Raw genomic sequence first — 19892 nt, 5'->3', positions numbered from 1 at the left:
AATTCAAAACGTCCGCGGAGTTAATGAGGAAGACCATTTTTCAAAACTATGTTGCGAAAACAATTAATTCTGAACTTACTCAACTTTGTTGACATAACACAGGATACCATATGCACTTAACAGAAATTGCTATATATACAGTATAAAGAGAGATCTTTTATATATATCTTGTGTGGATGCAATATGAAAAGTGAAAGTGACGTGGTCAAATGACCTTTCTTGGTACCTAATTCACTTAAAGAGCCACCCAGTTCATAGATTTTATGTTTTTTTTTAATATTCATTTTTGGAATTTGGCGGCTCACATAGCCTCACGGGATAATAAAGTGTCCATTTAATGCACATTTTTTTATTTTAGAGTCATACTATGAATTCGGACATAATACTTGCCTTACATACTAATTTTCACCTATTGTATAATATGAAAGTAGGCGATTTTTCTTCTTGTTGCTTTTTAAATTTTAGTATGAATAGGCTATTGATTTCTCAAATCTATTTTAATACTGCCATTATGGCACGAATTAACTTTTGACATTTGGAGTTTGAAACTTTAATTTATCTTTCTCAGTGTTCTTAAACATTGGTGCTCTTGACTCTTCTATTGCATTATTATAGCAATAACAGGTGTGTGTGTGTGCGCGCGTGCGTGCGTGTGTGTGTGCGCGAGTGTGTTTATATGCGATTATAAACGTGACATGGTGCAGTCAAGCTTGAAGCCAGACCGATCCATGCTACTGTGATTACACACTCAGCTGGCACTCAGGCCGACCAATGAGAACAATGAAGCGAAACTATCCGCTTCATCATGATTATTTAGATGGAGTGGAAAAGGAACAACTAGAAGCTTGAAATCCATTATGCATGAAGAAGCTGTCCTCCGTGCTGACTTTGGGAAGTGTCTGATTCACCACCTGCCGTTTTTATGCATAAGGAGCACCGCACCGAAGGAATCAAAGCAATAGTTATATCCTTTAATGGTTTTGTATTATCGAGGCCCGTGGATAGGAATTACACATTTATAATCAATCTCAAAGCCAAGCAACCCATAAACACAGGGGGATCTGAACCAAAGCAATTGGAGAATATTGTAGCGTGGAAAAAATACAAGCTTTTAATGTGTGATATGGGAGCCAAGTGTTCTTTGTACTGATTGATTTTTAATGTTCCCAAGACTCGGCCTTTCCCTCACATGCTTTCCAGTTGCTAGAGCAACTTTCTGGCGTTTTGTCAATGGCCGATCTTATTTCCAACTCTGAGACTTTGTTCTGATGTGCAAAAAAAATTTCGTATATCAGACTCAAATCGATCTTTTGAACAGTACAAATAAAACATAAAACCCACTGTTTCCTAAACCACATCTGTATGTGGAATGCAATTCAGTATAGTGAAGTTTTTGAGAATACATTAAAGGCGGGGTGCATGATCTCTGAAAGTCAAGGTTGACATTTGAAATCACATAAACAATCATGCCCCAACCCCGATAGAATCTGGACCTTCTTTTGATAGACCCGCCCCACACATACGCAACCCAGGCAATGATGTTGTTAAGTAGACACGCACCTTACTGCTGATTGGCTAAAAGTGTGTTTTGGTACTCGGCCGGACGCCCTTTTACAAATTGTTTTTAAAAAATGGTCACCAGCTGTCACTGGGGCAGTATCCTTTAAAAAGGTCCTAATATCATGTAAGTACAGACATGTATGTACCTTTTGAGTTACCAATGCAAGGGTTGGTACAAATGTGCACCTTTACAGTACTAATATGAACTCTTTACTTACAAACGTGTACTTTTTGAAAGGCTACTATCCCCGCTGTTTTTGACCACTTACATCCTCTCATGCACTTCTGTGTTGTGCTGAGGTGAGATGTAATTATTCTTCTTGTATAAGAAAGTCTCTGAGCATTGTGCTGGCAATCTGTAGGGGAGAGCGGGGCACAACGCTTTTTGGTTTTGGCTAAATCATTAAAAATATTTGAGTTAGATTAATTATATTTTTACACAAGCAACACACACATCTCTGCTACAAATGAACATATGAAGTTTGTTTCTAATACTTACCGTTCTTGGACAATTACACCAAACGTAACAGAAGTGCAAACGTTACAACTTACCCCATAGGTGGGGTTAATTGTAACAGGCAGGGGGTTAGTTGTAACACTTGCTAAAAATTAAGTTTGCTGGCAAATAATTCAATACTATTTTGTCTATATACTTGAAGTGGATATTGTTTATATATCTGTCTATAATAGACAGCTATCCACACTGTATTCATTCATCCAGCCCTTTTCTAACAATAGTTCAATTATAAATGGATACAAATGTCTAAATATGTGCGAAAAAGCAGCACAATTGACAAAACATTTTTTAATATGTAACCCAGTCTGTAATAACCATACTACAGTTTCAAAAATCTAATTCTGTGATAATGAGCATCAAAGTCTGATTTTAGCCATTCATTTCATTATGATTTTAATCTTTGACGAGACCTTATTCAATCAATATTAAAGATATGAACAAAAATAAATTTGACACACAATTTTTGATAAGACAGGCACATTTATTTTGTTGGCAGCCAGCAATCATTCGTGTGTAGCCTATTTAAAACCACTGCAAGATTTACGCTAACGTTAGCTGTTTTCATATCGTAAGTGCTGAGGGGTTAGTTGTAACACAGCGTTACAATTAACTCAGCTGGGTCAAAATATTTTCAAGCCCACCAAAAAAGTTGCTAAGAGCTGCAGACATATTTCAAAACGATGCTATGTTTTAGTCAACAAGACACTGATTAATATGACATAGCATTGGATTTGGTATCTTACACACCCAACTTAGAAACTGAAAAAAACATATGATGACAAAATTTACTTACATGCCACCAAAACACTCGTTCATCAATAACTCTCTGGAAAAACATTATATATTTCCAATAATTTGCGGTAGATCGTCTTGAAAAAAATACCGGAAAAACAAAAAGCTCAACCTTGTGCAACAATGTAAACAGTCCGTGTTACAACAAACCCCGCATTAGTTTTTGCCCCGCGCACCCCTACTATAGCAACTTATATAGACAGTGCTCAGACTTATCAGATTTCATCACTTGCAGAATAAAAGAGTTGGACGGTCAGTCCCAAATATCAGATTTCAAAACCAAATTGGATTTGTATGTAAGGTGGACCAAGTCATAAAGATGCCACACTTAGATTTAATATCTACTATTTTGAGCTTGAAGGTTCTTGTTGATAACTTGTTTGAGATTTAGAATTGCCAGAGCTGTTTTGTGCTTTTTCAAGAACCAAATTGTTGTACATTTTCGAAAATAGGGAGGAATTTCTTCTGCTTCGGCTTCTCGGATCAATCTCCCACCACTCATTGTCTGTGTGTTTGTAAAGCTTGCCTGAACTACCCCTTAATCTCTAAGAAGTAATCTTATTTTGAATGGCAGCAGACCATTGATCTGTATACCCTCAACCCTATCTCTCAAAGCCTTCAAAGGCGCCTTTCATATATGGTCTCTGTGTATTTTAACCTTCATCATATCAAATACCACAGCGTTTTCAATGCCTATGATTTTTTTATTCTTATTTGCATATAGCCATGTCTACCCAGACTTGCATTTTTGCATAACCTGGTTCATATTGCTGCTTTATTCAATAAAATATGAATGTTACGAAGCAGACACATACACAAAATTAACTTGGTTAGGTAGATTTGTGCATTTTTGGTATTTATGGTCATATGCGCAAACGCACGGTATGCCTAAACACTTTCCTTGTAGTTTAATTTAATAAACCACAGCCGACTTGATCAAAGATGTATTTTGATAATTTGTTACTGTGCCTTTCATAATTGGTCACTATTGGTGCTTTTCCATTGCATAGTACTTTACAGGTTGGGTCAGCTTATTTTTGGGGGCTTTTTCAATGGTACAGTACATAGTACCCAATAGTTAGTACCCACCTTGGTTGGGGTTCCAAGCGAGCTGAGCTGATCATAGACATTATATACGTTGACGCCTTATAGACTGACTTTTTATAGGATTTTTATTTTTTATTTTTACATACCTGACCACTGAAAAAAATGATTCATTGAATTTAATCAATTTTTTTAAGGTAAGTGGTTGCAATCAATTTATTTAAGCTACATTTAAACAAAAAAGATTAGTAACGTAAAATAAAATATAAAACTTTTGTTTAAATGTAGCTTAAATAAATTGATTGCAACCACTTACCTTAAAAAAATTGATTAAATTCAATGAATAATTTTTTTTAGTGTACTGCTTCTGATTTACTTCTCCTCCTTTGAGTGTTTTTTGCAGACCGCTTGACATTTTTGTTGAATCTGTTAGCACAGTCGATCACACAGCTACTTTTCCCATTTTAGATGCGTTTTTTCATGTTATGCTAATGCTGTGGCTCAGACTTTTTGCCACTCAGTGGGCATAACCGCAGTCATTTTCTAAGAAGGTGACGTCACGTGCATACCCTCTATTATGCAAAATCCACTTTTACAAGGTGTTTGGACATAATGTGTGTTGGCAGTGTGTGAACACAATCCCCCTACTATAAAAAAATCCACCCGCTCCTTGTTTTTTAATCCACATTTAACCAAAGCAGTCATGCCATTTTGATTCCCTTATCAATGTGAGGTCACATTGATAAAGCCCCACCCACTTACAGTCCTGCATTACCATAGTTTCCACTTCTTTTTCGAGGGCGCACAACGCAAAGCTTGTCACAGCACGTATGTAGCCCGTCATGTGTCTGTCTTTTTCTCTGCACTAAATGGCAGTGCCGTGGTTGGATAGTGCAGGTTAAGGGGTGGTATTCTCCCCTTCTGACATCACAAGGGGAGCCAAATTTCAATTACCTATTTTTTTACATGCTTGCAGAGAATTACCAAAACTGAGTTACTGGGTTGATCTTTTTCACATTGTCTAGGTTGAAAGAAGCACTGGGGACCCAATTATAGCACTTAAACATGGAAAAAGTCACTTGTGAACTGTTGTGATATTATCACATGTGAATTTCATGTGGCTCTTCATGTATTGTAAGAAATGTTATTGGAAATTAAGATGACATTATTGAGAGTTTTCTCTTTAATTTGCAGATGAAAGAGAAGACATTCAAAAGAAAACCTTCACAAAATGGGTAAACTCACAGTTTGCTAAGGTACAGTGACTCATTTGCTTATTTCTTTCACCATGTGTTGAAATAATGACTAAAACAAATGCATAATCAAGCAAAGTCTGTTTGCTGGCCAGCCTCTACAATGAACGTTAAAATTTTCACAGAAATCTTGATTGATTCCCACTGTTGCAATTTAAAACAACATATTGTAGAAACCAAAACGTTGTGATTTTTTTTTTTTATACACCCACTGCATGGTGGGTGGCTGCAAAGACGCGAGTTACAAAAGAGCTTGATCTCAAGGTTACAAGTTAAGATTCGCACTTGTACACCGTTTTGATTTTAAGGTTAAAAGTTAAGATTGAAACTTACACAGATCATGCACCTCCATATGTTTAAATGTGAAGGTAAGTGTGAATGTAGGCTTTCTTGTACAAACATGCACATGCATTAGTTGGTTTCTTTGCTGCTTTTATTTTACTGTATGAAAGTAGGACATCAATTCGCGTCCTTCACACCCCGAGAAATACTTGCTTCAAGGTAGAGCTCGAAAAAGAACTTCAATACAAAAGGTCTTATGAAAAGATCTGTGCACTGCTATTTATTAAGTATAAAATCAGTTTAAAAAAACAAACATTAAGTGCACTTCATAGACAATATTCAATTTTCATATGAGATTTAAGTATTTAGACTTACAACGGCTCATTGACCCACAGCTTTTTGTCACATTACCGCTAAATATGAATGCCAACCGTCTTTAATCCCCTTCTGTTCATGCAGACTTAGGTTATTTACAACTGTGACCATCACAATCCACTACCAAATTCACTACTAAAAAATTCATGGGGTGACAGTCGCATTTACAGTACATTATATGCATAGTGTGTACAGAACCAAATCGAACAACTACTGAAATTGCAATGACATCATTCTGCTTTGGACACCGGCGTGTCATCTGTGGTGTGGTGCAAAAAATTGTCTGTTTTTCACTACTTTAATTGTATGGATATACTGAAGGTCTGTGAAACATGGCCGCTGTGAATGGCCAAGGAGCATGGAAAGCAACCAATGTTGTTTTGCTTTGTGCTGCATCATGTTTAGGGCTTGCAAATGTTCCTCAATAACAGACCATGTGCAACCATCATTCACAAACGTCTCTAAAGTAAAAAAAATTAATAATAATGGTGAACACGTTAAAATGCCTTGAATACTTCAAAACATACAGCATTAATTAATTTTGATAAAGCATATTTTGCTACTGATGTAAACATGAAAGCTGTTTTCTTCGATCATACGGCTTTGTTTTTTGTTTTTGGGCGGACCGTTAAAAATAGCATTGAACACCTCTCCCGGAAATCCTGTGTAATCCAACCAATCAGAGGACGACTTCGACATTTGCTGAAGTATTTTCAGAAAAGTATTCCATATGCATCAGACGTTCAGCCAACGGTCCGTGATAATGCTAAATACTTTCCAGCATAACCCTAAACATCTTTGTCGAAAATATCTAACCCCAAAATGGGGTTCATATATTCATATAAATTTGTAGAATCTCATTCGAAAATGTACGATCGGCTTTCACCCCCAAGTGACGTTTGAGTTAGTTTGCATAATTATACGTTTCGGTTACTAACATGATACCACTTCATACCTAATTGCCAGCACGTAAAATAGGTACGATTTCACATGAGATCAGGTTGGTCACAATCCAACAGTGTTTGGGTCAATGACTTGACGTTAATTATTTTGTGTCATTATGGTTCAATTAAAAGTAAAAGGGTTAAAATTTCAGAATAAATTTGTAGATTACTTTCATACATTTTCTTTTTTGACGTCCAATTCTAAAATTTCTGGTTTTATTTCATTTTGAAAGAATATTTGGGGGATAATTGCAAAAATGTCAATGTTGTGTAACTAGATTTTATATATATATATATATATATATATATATATATATATATATATATATATATATATATATATATATATATATATATATATATATATATATATATATTCATAAAAAAAATGTGGAATGAAATATAATCTATAATATAATATTAGTGTAATATGATTTTTTTTACATACATTTTCACATCATTTGTCAAAGATTATTTAGAAAACAGAGCTATTTTCAGCATATGTCAGGACAAATATTACAATAACGAATTAAAATGTACATTTAGAAATAATTAATAAAATTATATTTTAAAATTATTTTTATTGATGATGACACTTACATGCCATCAAGGTTAATAATAAAATATTTAATATTTAATAATTTTTGGCGCTATTGGCGGTTACACGATTTGACATTTTAATAAAAATGGTGTAAATGTAATTTTTATTTTATAAAATTAACTAAATACACTATGTGCATTGAAATAAACCTGATGTGTGCTTTTAAAATGTTTTTAATTTTTTTTTTACATTTTTTTTATTTCTCATCTTGCCAAACCGTTTTTGTCACTGATCCGATCTTTTTAGATGGTTTTTCAGACGCAGGGCAGTATCGTGGATAGGGCCTGAACCAAAGTGAACTTCCGGTCTTGTATTTATTTATCGGTCTGGCTAGTGGCTAAACTCTGAAACAAATACCTTATTAAAAATGTATTTGTTTACTAAAGACTACGAAAACTGTGCAGAGATGTTTGGCAGCCAGACAACAATTCACGGACCTGCTTACATTGTTGTATTTAATATTACACAGTTATTTTAGCTCGGTGTAATAGTTGATACACGTTAGATTTTATAACAAATGTAATTTACTTGTCATTTATTTACCTTGTTATCAGAAGTAAACTACTGTTTATTATGACTCTGTTGTTATTGATTCTATGTGGAAGTCTAGTGGAAGTTGTGTTTAGTCCACAAAAACGTTTGTTAATGTTAGGGTTATACACATCAGTTCTGTTTATCTTCCAGGCAAGAAGACCTCCTATTGAAGACCTCTTTACCGATTTCTGCGATGGCCGACGACTTCTTGAACTGTTAGAGACCTTGGTTGGCACCGAACTAGTGGGTCTATCTTTAAATATTATGAAACAGGCTTGTAATTGGCCCAGCTAGGCTGTATTCTGAGACACATTTCATTGTTCTTGTTTTATAAAGGAAAAATACACGTTTTTTTATTAGTATGAGCGCATTAATGATTGGGATTATTTGCAATAGACGCTCACAGTAAAGTTCTGATGTATTCTCCATTTGCAGGTTAAAGAACGTGGCTTCACTCGAGTGCACTCCCTTAACAATGTTAACAGGGCCCTGCAGATCCTTCAGAAGAACAATGTGAGTTAATTGGCTCAGTCGGCTGTTTTGATATTCATGGCTTTTGGAATTTTAATGTTTCTGTTGAGCTGTTTTTAATAAATGCGAGACAAAATTATGCTTGAACAAATTCTGCAGATTGATAAAATGCCACTTATCCATTTCACTCACATAAAAAGTGCAAATACATAAAATGTATTTAAATATTTAGACGGCTCAAAAATTTATAGAAACACATAAAAGCCGAATAAAACTGAAAATTGTTTTTGTGTGCTTCTAATACGCTAAAATTTTGTTAAATAGTTCGTAGTTTTCCAGACTGCTTCCTTTTTCCATTGTTTGTTCGTACTAATCAATTCCCACCTAAACAGCGTATGTAAAGGAAGACCTTCCCAAAGTTATGTTATTGGTTTAAAGGCAGGGTGCATGATCTCTGAAAGCCAATGTTGATATTTGAAATCACCTAATCAAACACGCCCCTACCCCAAAGAATCTGGACCTTCTTTTGATAGACCAGCCCCACACATACGCAACCCAGGCAACGATGTCAGTTAGTAGACACACCCCTTACTGCTAATTGGGTACAAGTGTGTTTTGCTAGTAGGCACGAATCCCATTTCCAAAGCGTTTTTCAGAAATTGTGCACTCCCGAGAAATAAAAATTCTGTCATCATTTATTTCTTCCAAACTGAACACAATTTATTTTTTTTAAAGAATGTATGTAACCAAGCAGATCTGGGGCACCATTGGCTTCCATTGTAGGAAAAAATAATACTATGAAAATCAATAGTGCCCCATATCTTTTTGGTAATTAAGATTTTTCAAAATATCTTAAATAAATGTATACAGGTTTGGAACAACTTGAGGGCAAATATATTTTTCGTGAACTATCCCGTCAAGCCAGAAGATGTGAAAAGATTTACAAATGGCTTAATCCAAACATTTCCCAATGGATAAAATCCACATCATTTTATTTTCTTGTAAAATATTCTGTCACGCTTCACCCTTCACGTTTCTTTTCCCTTGTCTTTGATTTTGCCCTTAAAAGTATTTGAAGCTCTTACTTTTACCACTTTGTTTTTTTTTAGGTTGAGTTGGTTAACATTGGTGGCGCTGATATTGTAGATGGGAATCATAAACTGATCCTGGGTCTCATCTGGAGCATCATTGTCCACTGGCAGGTAGGACAACACAGTGAAATTAGACCTTGTATGATGGGCCTAAAAGGGCAACACCAAGGACTTTTTCGATCATCCATTTTTGTGGTGTTTTAGAGATACTATATGCTGCACATTTGTACCGTCTTATCTGTAGAGACTCGTTTCCTCTGTGTTCATCATCTGATAAGATGCCCAACTGTGGTTTATGTTCAGAGCTACTGATGTCATCTTTCTTTACTTTATGTGGTTGCAAAGAAATACAAAAACACAAGCCGCTAAGCCACTTTCATACACTTACTTGTGATGGTACTATGGTACAGTGATGTTTCAGGTTTCAGTATGAAAGTTTGATACATACTATGGTTAAGAAAAAATACTATATATATATACACACACTCACATAAAGGATTATTAGGAAAAATTGTTCAATTTCTAATTAATCCAATATCTAATCAACCAATCAGATGGCAGTTGCTTCAATGTATTTAGGGGTGTGGTCCTGGTCAAGACAATCTCCTGAACTCCAAACTGAATGTCAAAATGGTAAAGAAAGGGTATTTAAGCAATTTTGAGCGTGGCATGCTTGTTGGTGCCCAACGGGCCAGTCTGAGTATTTTACAATCTGCTCAGTTACTGGGATTTTCACGCACAACCATTTCTAGGGTTTACAAAGAATGGTGTGAAAAGGGAAAACATCCAGTATGCGGCAGTCCTATGGGCGAAAATGCCTTGTTGAATGTAGAGGTCAGAGGAGAATGGGCCGACTGATTCAAGCTGATAGAAGAGCAACTTTGACTGAAATAACCACTCGTTACAACCGAGGTATGCAGCAAAGCATTTGTGAAGCCACAACACGCACAACCTTGAGGCGGATGGGCTACAACAGCAGAAGACCCCACTGGGTACCACTCATCTCCACTACAAATAGGAAAAGAGGCTACAATTTGCACGAGCTTAACAAAAATTGGACAGTTGAAGACTGGAAAAATGTTGCCTGGTCTGATGAGTCTCGATTTCTGTTGCGACATTCAGATGGTAGAGTCAGAATTTTTGGGTAAACAGAATGAGAACATGGATCCATCATGCCTTATTACCACCGTGCAGGCTGCTGGTGTAATGGTGTGGGGGTTGTTTTCTTGGCACTTTAGGCCCCTTAGTGCCAATTGATCATCGTTTAAATGCCACAGCCTACCTGAGCATTGTTTCTGACCATGTCCATCCCTTTATGACCACCATGTATCCATCCTCTGATGGCTACTTCCAGCAGGATAATGCACCATGTCACAAAACTCGAATCATTTCAAATTGGTTTCTTGAACATGACAATAAGTTCACTGTACTAAAATGGCCCCCACAGTCACCAGATCTCAACCCAATAGAGCATCTTTGGGATGTGGTGGAACGGGAGCTTTGTGCCCTGGATGTCCATCCCACAAATCTCTATCAACTGCAAGATGCTATCCTATCAATATGGGCCAACATTTCTAAAGAATGCTTTCAGCACCTTATTGAATCAATGCCACGTAAAATTAAGGCAGTTTTGAAGGCGAAAGGCGGTCAAACACAGTATTAGTATGGTGTTCGTAACAATCCTTTAGGTGAGTATATATGTATACATTTGGTACCAATATGTACCTCTGACATACTTATATGTACTATTTAGCTGCAAAGGTGTGCCTTCTTTAAAAGGGTACCAGCCCTGTGACAACTAGGGACTAATTTGGGCCATTTTTCTGAGAATGTACCATGTCCAAAACACCGCTGTAATGGTAAAAATGCTATGGCTGGTATTTGTAACTGTACTAATAATTATCACCCGACAGGTTAAGGATGTGATGAAAGATGTCATGGCAGATCTACAGCAGACAAACAGTGAGAAGATTTTGTTGAGCTGGGTCAGGCAGTCCACGAAAAACTACAAGGACGTCAATGTGGTCAACTTCTCCAATAGCTGGGCAGACGGTGTCGCCTTCAATGCTCTCATTCACAGCCACAGGTTTGTAGGGTTCAGCGTTACGACATTAAGCAACACTTTTATCCAAAGCTAATTGCAAAAATTAGATTACCCAAGGAAGTTGCGATAATACGAAAGCATTAGTCGTTTATAATAGATGTTTATTCTGGTTAGTGCTGGTTTTTATGGAAGTCAGCCACCATGGCTTTTCTAATGAAGCTTGTTGACGTAAAGCCTGGTGGGTAAACCACTATACCAATGCTGTTAATAAGCAAACTGAGGGATTACTTGTTTCACATTGTGTAATATGAACATGTCGTTTTTGTATTCATTGGTCATAAACTGCATGGTTGGAGACAGTTTGGACCTGAAGCAGTTTTTGAAGTCGATTATGTTTTATTGCTTTTTTTCTTTTACCATCGTTCATTTAGTTTATGAACCAGATGTTCCAACCTGCTTTTAGCTATTTCACACAAGGGCATAAAAACTAGATAATATACAGTAAGTGTGTTTCATTGAGCGTTCACATCATCTGATGCGTTTCTTGTCGCCAGGCCCGATCTTTTTAACTGGAGTTTGGTGGAGCAACAGGACAGTGCCATCGAGAGACTGGATCATGCCTTTAAAATCGCAGAGAAGAGTTTAGGCATTGACCGACTGCTGGACCCTGAGGGTATTGACCGCTTTTCTTGTACTCTTTCAAATTAACCTTTGAAGTCGCTTCGAGTATTACCGAAAAAGTCTTTGTTAATCACAAGAGAGATTTTTTTAACATCTCAGTCGTTTCACAAAGGTTAAGATGGAAAGGAAATTGAGACATATGGTTCATTGGTCTGCTTTTTGGATTTACCCCATGAGAAATGATGTTTACTGTAACAAGCTGTGCTCAGATTTACCAAAAAAAACCCTAAATGTGAATTCTGAAAACACTTCTTAACATTTTTATGCTTTAGTCTTACTGTATTGTGTGTCAACACACACACCGATATACATAAAACATAACCAAGGACCAAAAACATCCCTTGAGCCATAAAACTCGCCTCTGGTTACTGCTTGTCATTTGGGTCAAGACAGTAAACTCTGATTTCCTTTCATTTCGGTTGCGATGGGAACATAAGTCACTGGATAAGTCATAAATATACTGTTTCTCCTTTGCAGATGTCGCCACAACCGCTCCAGATAAGAAGTCCATCATTATGTACGTCACTTCCCTGTTCCAAGTGCTTCCCCATGGAGTGAGTTTGGAGGCCGTCCAGGAGGTCGAGACCCTCCCTCGAGCTACAGTAACTAAAGAGGAACATATCCTCTACCAAACCCAACAGCGTTATTCCCAGCAGGTCAGTAAAACACATTTATCAATAGCCCTATACTTATCAGTATGTACTGGGGATCATAATGCATTGACCCACAAACATTCAACATGGCTAAGGGTTAAGGCTGCTTCTCTGGTTTCACAAAAAGGACTTTTAAGAAGGACTCCAGCTGTCAACAAGCCGACATTTTTGCTAATATGTGATCCAATTTCGTCCTGCGCATCCAGCGTCCCTATTCAAATTCAACTTATCTTACCATCACTCAGCTCTTCTCAGTAGTTTTGTTTTGTTTGTTTATTCAATGATGTACGGTTTACACATTTTGCACATTCCTTGGGACTTAAAAATCCTCATATTGGGATCACTGAAACAGAAGAGGGTTCTTTTTAAAGATCAGTTCTTCATATTTATCTTTCAGATCACAGTCAGCGTGGCACAGAGTCGTCTTCGAAGCCCCTCTCCCTCCTCTAAGCCTCGGTTCAAAAGCTATGCCTACACTCAAGCTGCCTACGTCAGGACCCCTGAACAGCAGAGGAAGTTTCTCACCACTCAGGTATGATGTCTGCTGTCTTCTCCATTTATAAAATCTATGAATGTTATTGGTGGCTGAACGGAAATTACATTATATTAAAACAATAGTTCAATTAAAGTATGAAAATTCTCTTATATTTGATTTATCACCGTGCCATCTCAGTCATACACAAACAAATACATTTTTTAAATGGCGGGTTAACATGGCGAAGCTCCGAAAACCACACCCATGGCTGCGGTTTTTTGAGCCTCAAAATCAAAGAAGTGCCCATTAATCTGTTATTTGTCTTTTTAATCTGTTTACTATGCACAATATTATTAATTCTGTGCTGCATCCTTGTCACTTTTCGGAGATTTTCGCCGTTTTGATAGTGTTTTGATCGTGTTACATTACTTCTGGCGCCATCAACGTCAGAGCACGCTCACGAGCTCTTTGCTGTTGCTGCTGCATTTTGCTATCCGAGGAATTAAAACGTGCAAGAAACGCTCACATTATTTCCAAACCCCAGTACGGTAATGTGCAGTTAACCTCCTCTGTGTAGAAAATGTATGGTTTAAAATGTGACCGTCTCAATGTTATATTAGTAGAGATTTCTAGATTCATCTTCTTGGTACAACGCCAAAGTTCGCCAGAGTTCACGGGGGCGCGGAATCACACATGCTCACATATGAGGTAAAGTTGAATGCAAAAATCCGTTCCTCTAATAATTTTTATCTAAAAAAACTTTTAATCATTATTGAACATTAAACTCAATCACGTGACTATGTAATTTTCTTTTAAAATTACATTAATTGTATAGGATTATGCAGTTGTTGTGCAAAATGCATTGACACAATTAAACAAGTCATTTAACAAAACGTAAATAAAAAACATGCCGTTCCAGATGTAAATATGATGCCAATATGTCATTATTCCAATTAAATAGTATTTGATATGAAAGTTAGTCAACACTTTTATTTTGGAGGTTTTTGTCATGAAGGCAGGAACAGGAAGGCTCAAAATAGTGCCATGGAAAAGACTGAAAGCTCTATAATATTGATTGAACGAATTGCTTCGAAAATTGATTCAGTTTTTCAAAGTAGTTCCAAACACCACACACGCTGGCGACCCCTGCTGGTCAAAAGAGTGTAAAAGCAGATATGTCCAAACATTTTAAACTTTTTTTTACAAAATAATAGCAAGATTTTTATTAAAATATGTTTTAAAAAATATTTAACTTAACTAAGACATAGTTAAAAGTGTATTATGTGTTTTTAGTTTTATTTGGGGCAAAAAAATCATTAAAACTAACTACCCTTTTAATTATGCACATTTTTGTCATTAAATCTGTCTATAAACAAAAAGTAGACAAAATGGTAGTGTTATTAGTCAGATCGGATAAATGTTTTATGAACTTGCATAATAAAACTGACCCGAGTTCACCTAAACAAATTAGACACTGGTCATTTGTGATCAACTTCCCCTAGTGGTGAACCATCGGATTTTCGAAACAGTTATGACGTAATGAAGCCTCGTTTGCTAAAATCACGTGACTTGGGCCAGTTTGAAACACGCTCAGAACCGATTCGAAACAAAAGATTCGTAAATGTTTCGAAGCCTCATGAAGCAGTGCTTCGAAAACGACCATCACTATGTATGTACACATTTCTGTAAGCTGTGCACACTGTGCCCCCTTAAAAAAAATTGGTGCATGACGCCCCTGGGTACTGTATAGTATGAATCCTTATAGTATGAATGAGATTCGGACGTACTACATCCGCCATGTTGCTACATCACGTGACATACGTCGTCATCACGTCATGTCATTCCAGCGCGAAAACACCCGCATGATCTTCTTCTTCGTTGGATAACTCCTCTGCCAGGGCATCATGGGATAGTGAAGTGTCCATCGTATGCACACTCCAAAATCTAACCGGAAGTAGAAGGTTATCCGGGTACTTTTCGCATACTGTTTTTCGAATACTATGTATTCGGACATACTACTCGCCTCGCCTACTGCATTTCGCGTACTATATAGTATGAAGTAGGCGGTTTTGGACCTAGCACATCCATTATGCAAAATCTAGCGAGATATCTCGTCAATTAAGAGAAAACATTTGCGTAAAAATTTCCTGATGAGGATGTTAATCTGTAATACCGCGATTATCCACTACACAAGGTATAAAAAACAGAATTTTTTTAACTAATTTTAACCTCTGTGTATGTTTTGATATTTGTTCTTTAAAAAGTGCAATTGTTTTGACTTTTTGCTAAAAAAAAAAAAATTTAAAGAAAAATACCCATATTTAAGAGTTTATAAGCAGAGAAAAAATATAAATAGGAGGAAACATTTACTCCAGTTTTGTTTATTTGTTTGTTTAGAAACAGAGGGTCTGTTCTTTCAATTGATATATTTGTATGTTTATTTATTTTTAAAGGTCCTGTTCTTTCTGTGTTTTTGAAGCTTTGATTGCGTTTACAGTGCGCAATATAACATGTTCATATTTCACGTATAAAAACAAGGTATTTTTCACACAGTTTACTTATCTGTATAGCGCTGTTTTCACTGTCCTCAAAACGGGCTGATGTCTAAGAAATACGTAACGAGTTCTGAGTTGTGTAGTTTGTTTAGTGTGTTGTGATTCAATAGTAGGGATCGAACGATATGGATTTTTTTTTTTGTGCCGATGACCGATTCAGGCTTACGATTTTCTTGAGCCGATATTTGGAGGCGATACTGCTTTTGCTCATTCAGTTTTCATCATAAAAATGACACAATGATGATGCCAATTGTTACAAGTCTCAATTTTAAAAAAGTAACAATTATATATATATATATATATATATATAAAATACGACGCACAAGTATAAATGAAAACCGACGCGGAACCTACGCCGTCGCGGCTACGCCGTAGGACCTATGCACGACTTTAAATCGCCCTTAACTCTAGGGGAGCTGAAAAATGAGCATATCTTCAAACAAAGTGGAGTGTCCCTTTAATCCAAGACTAGGCCTTAGTTTTTGTAGGACATTTAAGAAGATTTTACAGACAAACCTTACAAAAAACTATAACGGTGTGCATCTCGAGACAAAACAATAGCACTGATATATGTTAAAATACGTCAGTACAAGGTGTTTTGAAATTAAAGCAGCTTAAACATGCACTTTAGTCTGGGACAAGGAGAAGTCGTGTCTGGGAAACCGGCCCTTAATGAACTTATGCTGAGAGCATTCGGTTAATATCATTATTTGCCTCATTTTTGAAAGAGGTGGCGTTTAACTGCTTTTGATTTAAGCTCCTTATACATATGTATACTTTAATATATGAAGTAAAATATCACAGTGGTGAAAACTGATGTTCCTGTAGCTCTGCTGTACCAGTGTAAAAGGTGATGGGTTTCGTCCCAGGTAACAGAAATGCTTGATGAAATGTATGTCTTGTAAATGTACTGTAAAGCACTTTGGATAATGGCGTGTCTCAAATGCATAAATGTAATTATAATGTAGTTTACGGCACACCCCAGATAGCAAAGATCTACTCCCTCCAGTGTGGATCCCCCCAGGGTCTATTGCTATCTGGGACACGAGAGCCAATGAGATTTCATGTTTTGTCGTGTCGCCGTATTTGAATTTGCCAACCTGATCTCTATGTTGAATATGCCATGAATATGCAACGTATAGATTGTATATAAGCTAAAAATATTTATCTTTTTCTCTCACAAACGTTTTGTTAAAATTTTAGTTTTTTTGTGGTGATTTGTAACATTCATTTTAACCAAAAGTATTAAAATGAACAATTTATATTATTTCAAGAAGTATTAAAAACAGTTTTCATAGGGCTGCACGATTATGACATAAATCATTATTGTTGATTATTCACCTTCATATTATAATTGTGATTATTATTGACGATTAATAGATTTTACATTGAATTATTGAAATGTTTTAAAACTTTCTGTGAAGCAGCTGCAATTTTAAACATCCTAAACTAAATAATATAATGACAAATAATAATGGAGATTAGGTTATTAGTAAAAAAATCCAAAATAGATGGGTAAAGGACACCTTAACTGGCACAAATGGCAGCTGTAATTGAGGCTTTTGCCGAATATGAAATAGTACTCCTCCCATTTAGTTTTTCTGTCCTAATACTAATAAACTTCTACTGAACTTGATTGAATAACCACCACCAAGCCCCTAACAATCTTTAAATCCAATCAAGAACCACCCTGATGTTATCCGTTAACTAGCACGTCTGCCCCATACAAGGGCAGGGTATTTCCAAAGCAGGAAATGATAATTGGAAGGCTAAATCATCAGCCAACTTTTAATGATGAAACAACCAGAGGTAGGGGCTTTAGCAATAGTCTATTTTGTATACCCATAATTAGCCGACCACTCCAACTGACTGGTTGCCAAAAAGCTCTTTGGCAAGTCATGAAATATGGCATAAACCTCAATATTATTATTATTTTAAAATTCATACCATCACCTAATCCATTTGTCTTCATTTTCTCTGCTCACAGCTCGATGAACTGCGACCATCCCAGAGTCCTCTGCCTCAGGGATTAAATGAACTGGAAAGCTACCAGAGCGCCCTGGAGGAGGTGTTGACCTGGCTGCTGTCTGCTGAGGAAGGCTTGCAGGCACAGCCGCCCATCTCTTCTTTTGTCGAAGAAGTCAAAGAGCAGTTTCACACCCATGAGGTAAATCACTCGCTTGTCTTTAAAAGCTTTTAGGATAAAAGCCGGTGAACTAAGACACGTACTTGCTGTTGGCCGCAGGTGATAAAGTTCAGGATGTGGAAGGGTGATGCATCTGAGAAATTTGTTAGTAACTTTCTTGAGACTTGAACTTAATCATGCAAGGCAGTTTTTGTTTTTACTTGTGATGGATACGTTGACATAAGAAAAACAAGTTGAAAATGTCTAACTTAATTTGTTAAGTTAAAGTAACTTAATTTTACCATACATGCTACTACTTTTTGTTTTTGTTTTTTGCCTTACTCTTCCTGACCTGCAGAGGGAGCTCTATTAAGCTAAAGTTGACCGAATGCTGATGTCTCCTAACGTCCTCAGCCAAGTGCTTGTAAATGTGACCATGTGTCATTGCTGCGGGCCAAAACATTGTTGATGTTTTCTTCTACGATATTTTAATTATTACTTTATTATGTTAGGCCATAGCTGCGGCACTATAGATTATGTATAACAAAATTCGACAATCTACCGCTCTATAAGTTGACGTTTCTGCCATTTTGGAACAGTTCTGATGCATGTGTCACTCACAGCTTTTCAATGGATAGCCTTTGGAAGATTGGTTGTGAATCTTGTACTAACTCAGTATTACACATTTTTTAAAATACAGTTACTTTTTTATGCGGTGTTCGCTAACGATTTCGTCTTGGTGTATTGTGTAAGCAGTTAAAATGTTTGGGTCTACAGAGCAGCACATAACATCTTATAAATATACAGTAGTATAGTTGTTGGCACACAGGCTTGCACTCTGGCTTTGCAGGGTTGCCAGATTTGCGTAAAATTCTAATCTGACCCAATTACCTTTTCCCAAATACCAAAAATGTACTTTCAGAAATAAAATAATATTAGCTTAATATTTACAGCAGGTGACCAAAATCCTTCCACATTTAAACAGTTTTAAAATAAGATTCCGCAGGAAACCACCAACTTGGCAACACTTGGTTTCATACAGCCTAGGATCGTTCCAATATTGGGGACAACATGCATATAATGATCCATAGAAGCTGTTGATGATGTATCTAGTTATACATGGAGATATAGAGACTATATAGAACCTCTAGGAGAGAGGTCTTTCAGCTGGGTTTGTGATGCCATTAAAGCTGGCTGTAATTGTTGTGATTTCACGAGGTTAAGCTGACAGCTGTAGGATCCCACATAAGCTCAAGAGTCTCATGACCAACCTTGGCCAATAGTTGAAGGGCATGAGAAATATAAGTTTGATGTGTCATTTTATGACTTTGGCACTAGTTTTTTTTTCATAAAAGTGATCGTTTAATAATAAATTTAAATTTAAAGGAATAGTTCACCAAAATTTGAATTTACTCACCCTCATATCATCCCAGATGTATGACTTAGTCTCATCAGTTTAACACAGGCAAATTATTTTATATTGCCATCACATCAAGGTGGTGGTGTAGTGGGCAGTGCTGCGACATGTATTACCGACGTCAGTTACGCCAAATCTCATTGGTTCTCGCATGTCTCATGACTAGGTTTCATGTGAGGCTACATCAAATTACAGCGAGAGCGAATTATATGATTTTTCGAATCGCTGTCACTGTACTTTGATGTCATACGCCAGTTGGTTTTAGTGGCACAGCATGAAGTTGAACACACTTATGTGCATGTTTTGTCACTTGACACTCAAGAACCAATGAGATTCAATGATTCATGGGGGTGAGTAAATGGTTAAAGGAGTACTCCACTTTCTTTAAAAAATCCAGATAATTTTCTCCCCCGACTGTAATCCAAAATTTCTTTCTTTGGTCAGTCGAGATTTTCAATTTAATAGACTTTATTGGACA

The 19892-nt window shown here is 36.6% G+C and overlaps 1 protein-coding gene across 7 annotated transcripts in view; it reads left to right on the top strand.

The window, feature by feature from the left end:
- The window catches only part of dmd (dystrophin), a 153002-nt gene that overhangs the window by 15517 nt on the left and 117593 nt on the right, over positions 1-19892 (top strand). For all 7 annotated transcript variants that reach the window (XR_010527702.2, XM_065254353.1, XM_065254344.2 and 4 more), the window contains exons 2-10: positions 5108-5169; positions 8053-8145; positions 8338-8415; positions 9483-9575; positions 11378-11550; positions 12063-12181; positions 12667-12845; positions 13240-13374; positions 17860-18039. Coding sequence is in view for 6 of the 7 variants with exons in the window: in XM_065254353.1 (XP_065110425.1) it covers positions 5108-5169; positions 8053-8145; positions 8338-8415; positions 9483-9575; positions 11378-11550; positions 12063-12181; positions 12667-12845; positions 13240-13374; positions 17860-18039 (1112 nt within the window). In the remaining variant the exon portion in view is untranslated. The remainder of the gene's footprint in view (positions 1-5107; positions 5170-8052; positions 8146-8337; positions 8416-9482; positions 9576-11377; positions 11551-12062; positions 12182-12666; positions 12846-13239; positions 13375-17859; positions 18040-19892) is intronic.

This window comes from Paramisgurnus dabryanus, chromosome 4 (assembly GCF_030506205.2).
Source record: "Paramisgurnus dabryanus chromosome 4, PD_genome_1.1, whole genome shotgun sequence".
Taxonomy (NCBI): domain Eukaryota; kingdom Metazoa; phylum Chordata; class Actinopteri; order Cypriniformes; family Cobitidae; genus Paramisgurnus; species Paramisgurnus dabryanus.
Note: the sequence above shows the minus strand (reverse complement) of the source record. Positions and strands in the feature narration are given on the sequence as shown.